The sequence below is a fragment of the Crocuta crocuta genome, unplaced genomic scaffold (genome assembly GCF_008692635.1).
Source record: "Crocuta crocuta isolate KB4526 unplaced genomic scaffold, BGI_CrCroc_1.0 scaffold114, whole genome shotgun sequence".
NCBI lineage: Eukaryota > Metazoa > Chordata > Mammalia > Carnivora > Hyaenidae > Crocuta > Crocuta crocuta.
In genome coordinates this window covers 746,338-750,174 of record NW_027530000.1, presented here as the reverse complement: position 1 = coordinate 750,174, position 3,837 = coordinate 746,338, and the positions used below count along the sequence as shown (strand labels likewise).

At 57.5% G+C, this 3,837-nt stretch overlaps 1 protein-coding gene across 1 annotated transcript in view; it reads left to right on the top strand.

Moving 5' to 3' along the window:
* The window catches only part of ANKLE2 (ankyrin repeat and LEM domain containing 2), a 25,129-nt gene extending 21,877 nt beyond the window's left edge, over positions 1-3,252 (top strand). The window contains exons 10-13 of the mRNA XM_077763574.1: positions 515-699; positions 1,112-1,757; positions 2,477-2,608; positions 2,957-3,252. Of these exons, the coding sequence (XP_077619700.1) occupies positions 515-699; positions 1,112-1,757; positions 2,477-2,608; positions 2,957-3,161 (1,168 nt within the window). The 3' untranslated portion in view covers positions 3,162-3,252. The remainder of the gene's footprint in view (positions 1-514; positions 700-1,111; positions 1,758-2,476; positions 2,609-2,956) is intronic.
* The last annotated feature ends 585 nt before the right edge of the window (positions 3,253-3,837 follow it).

Below are 3,837 nucleotides of genomic sequence, written 5' to 3'. Positions count from 1 at the left end.
GGCTTGGCTAGAAACTACTAGTAAAAAGTACCGGAAAAACATTTTTCCCACAATCAAGATGCTGAATACAATGTCATCAAATAAGGCTTCACTGAGTTGTTTTAGAGCCTTTTCTCAAAATATATACCCTCCCCCCGCAGCCCCCTCCACATATATATTATATGCCCAGTTTTAGATTTACAACTTGAACTCGAAAAAAATTTCCAAATGTTTATGTGTTTGGCCAAAACCAGTCATTTGTGGCGTGAGCGGGATGGTCGGGCCTCCTTGCCATGATTTTCGTGCATTCAGTGGTTAACAGTTACCGAGTGAAACCGCGCTCGCTCCCGGCCTGCTTCAGAAAACTCTAAGTGCTATCTTAGCTCCAAATTTAGGATAAAATGAAAGTCGTAACCAGGGTTACAGGCATTAGTTGGGTACTTCTAGCACAAGTGGCTGTTTTCTGTGTAGTCAATTCTGTTGAGTGTTTTTTCCGACTGGTTTTCTAACTGATGGATCGAACTTCTTCCTGCAGGGAGCTGGCTCATGAGCTGGGGTATCCCTGGGTCGAATACTGGGACTTTCTGGGCTGCTTTGTTGACCTGTCTTCCCAGGAGGGTCTGCAGAAACTAGAAGAATATCTCGCTCCCCAGGAAGTGCGCAATGACGCACAAGACTCGGGAGAAAACGAAGCCAGCCGTCGGGACGCCTCTGTGTCTGGTAAGGACGTGCAGGCACGTGTGGGTTCTCAGGACTCGGACCCTGTCCGGTGGCCCCGGACCAAGAAGTGCGTCCTTGTGAATGAGCGGCACCTGCTGCTCCTCGTGCTCGCAGCCCCCCCGGTGTCCTAGCGATCACGAGAGGTGCCAGCCGGTGTCATGGCCGCGTGTGCCTGCCCTTGACCTTGGAATCCTTCTCCTTTTCCTGCTCTTGTGGGCAGGGTGCTGGGCCCGGAGCTGTGGTTTCCGTTTGTTTTTTTCCGGGGAGCGGTGCGTCTGTTGTGGAGGCTGAGGAGGCGGCCTCGAATGAGAGGCCGGTTTGTTGCTGGTCGCAGGGATCTGCAGCGCTGCTGTATGACGTGTCGCAGACTGCATCACGCATGCGTCTGAACAGCTGTTCCTCTCCCTCGCAGGCCGTCGGAAGTGCAGCAATTCTATCTCTGTGAGGGCGTTTCTGGACGAAGATGATGACTTGAGCTTGGAAGAGATTAAAAATCGGCAAAACACGGCTCGAAACAACACCCGGCCCACACTTGGCACTTCTGGGGACTCGGAGTGTGACATCCTTCCTTTGGAGCGGGAGACCGACCTCATAGAAGCCTCCACCCTGACCGGTCCCCACGGCAGCAGGAATGGATTCTGTAGCCCCCTGAGCGGGGGCAAGGCGCTGGGGGGGGGGCGGCCGGAGGCCCTGTGTGGGGAGGAAGGTCTTCTCCCACGGGTCCCAGGCCTGACTGCTGAGTTCGATAAACTGAATTTGCAAGACCTAGGAAGTAACTTTTCTAAGACCCCAAATAAAAATACGAAAACTACAGAGAGGAAGAACCTGACGTCAAAAAGGGATGCAGTGGAGAGTGACTTGTCGGAGCCACCTGCTGCTGACGCACTTAGCAATGAGCAAACGAGGACAGAAAGTGAAATGTCATCCAGAATCGCTAAGATGCGTCTGGGCCCTGACACTCCTGGGCACCGGCCACAGCACAGCTGTGGTTCCCCGTCTCCAGAGCCCTCGGGGCTCCCAGCTACGAAGGAACCCATCCAGAGGCTCTTCCTTTTTGGGTATGAGTCGGGGGGTGGGCGTGGGATGCCGTGGGTGGAGATGGGAGGTTGTGGGGTGAGGGTGGACGTGGGAGGCCTTGGGGGTGGACATGAGAACGTGGGGGGAGATGTGGGAGCCCGTGGAAGGTCGTGGGGGGGGACCTGGGAGGTCGTGGGGACGGGGGTGGATGTGGCAGCACGTGCTAGGCCGTGCGGGTTGGGGTGGACGTGGGAGCACGTGGCGCTGTACTAATTCTCTTCAGTCTTTTTTCTGCGCACAACCTGGTTGGATGTGCGCTTCTGGCTTCTCTGTTTTTGATGAGTTTGTAGCTCTTGGTGCTTTTTGTGACCCTCCAAGCTGGTCTCCCTCCCAGCTCAGCCTGCCGTCTTGCTGTGCTGGGGAAACTGCACCAGAACTCCGTGCGTTTTAGGAAGAAAGACCGTCCTGGGGGAGTCTCAGCCTTCTGGTTGGTGACCTCAGGAGGTAGAAATGGCCAGAATGGCGTTTTCAGTGGGACAGTGTGTCCTCTCTGCCACCACGGCCTTTGTCCTTGACGGCTCTCACGGCAGCTCTTCTGGCCGAACCCTGTGGTGGCACCGAGGGACCAGCCGTCCGTGCTGCTGTCGTGCTGCTCTGCGCCTGCGACCAGCCCTTGAGTTCAGAATGTCGTGGTGCCGGATGTCTGTGTTTCTAATCATGGGTATTTCTGTTTTTTCTTTCCTTGTTTTCTGCCTGGCAGAGAAGAGCCATCCAAACTGGATCGGGACGTGTTGGCAGCTCTGGAGGGTACGGACGTGGACCCACAGCGGTACCCAGCCATCCACAGGTGGAAGAGCGCCGTCCTGTGCTTCTCCCCCTCGGACAGACAGAGGTCAGTGGGCCTGCAGCGTCGCCTGTCTCATGTGGGGGGTGTTGGTGGCCGGCTTCCAGAACGGTCTGGTTCTGATCCACGTGGCTCATCTGGGACACTGGCAGACGGGTCGGCCACGCCGACATGCAGCTGCTTGCACAGGCAAGGGGTCTGCAGCTTGGGGGGAAAGGGGACCGGGTGCTGCCGACAAGGTCGGGGTAGGGGATGGAAGCAGCCGGGGCTCCTGGTCAGGGCCCCGCGGGACTCGTGTGGAAGCGCACACGTGCCGTGAATCCACAGGGCTCGTGGGGCTGGGGTGCGGGGCCCATGTCGCCTTCTGTGCTGACAGACCTTTCTTGGTTTCCTCAGCTGGCCAAGCCCCTCGCTGAAAGGGAGGCTGGAGTGTCGGCAGCCGGATCTTGGGGGTCCCCACAGCTGCAGCCCAGGGAGGAGCCCCGGGAAGCCCGGCCCCGCCCCGCCCTCCCCGGGCCTGAGCAGCCCTGGGCGCTATAGCCCCGCAGGGGGGGGCCGCCTCCTCAGGATGGCGCGCCCGGCCCAGCTCACGGCCTTGTAGGGGCTGCTGCGAGCTGCCGGTGTCTTTGATCTGTGTTTGTAAAGAAAGAAGGGTAACGTGTTTATTGCTAAAATTCTACCAAGAAGAATATATTCTGATTAATTTATTNGGAAAGGGGACCGGGTGCTGCCGACAAGGTCGGGGTAGGGGATGGAAGCAGCCGGGGCTCCTGGTCAGGGCCCCGCGGGACTCGTGTGGAAGCGCACACGTGCCGTGAATCCACAGGGCTCGTGGGGCTGGGGTGCGGGGCCCATGTCGCCTTCTGTGCTGACAGACCTTTCTTGGTTTCCTCAGCTGGCCAAGCCCCTCGCTGAAAGGGAGGCTGGAGTGTCGGCAGCCGGATCTTGGGGGTCCCCACAGCTGCAGCCCAGGGAGGAGCCCCGGGAAGCCCGGCCCCGCCCCGCCCTCCCCGGGCCTGAGCAGCCCTGGGCGCTATAGCCCCGCAGGGGGGGGCCGCCTCCTCAGGATGGCGCGCCCGGCCCAGCTCACGGCCTTGTAGGGGCTGCTGCGAGCTGCCGGTGTCTTTGATCTGTGTTTGTAAAGAAAGAAGGGTAACGTGTTTATTGCTAAAATTCTACCAAGAAGAATATATTCTGATTAATTTATAAGTTCTCATTTTGAGAGTTAAAAGAATTTTAGAAAATGCAAATTTTTTTGTATAAAATTTCATTCTCTG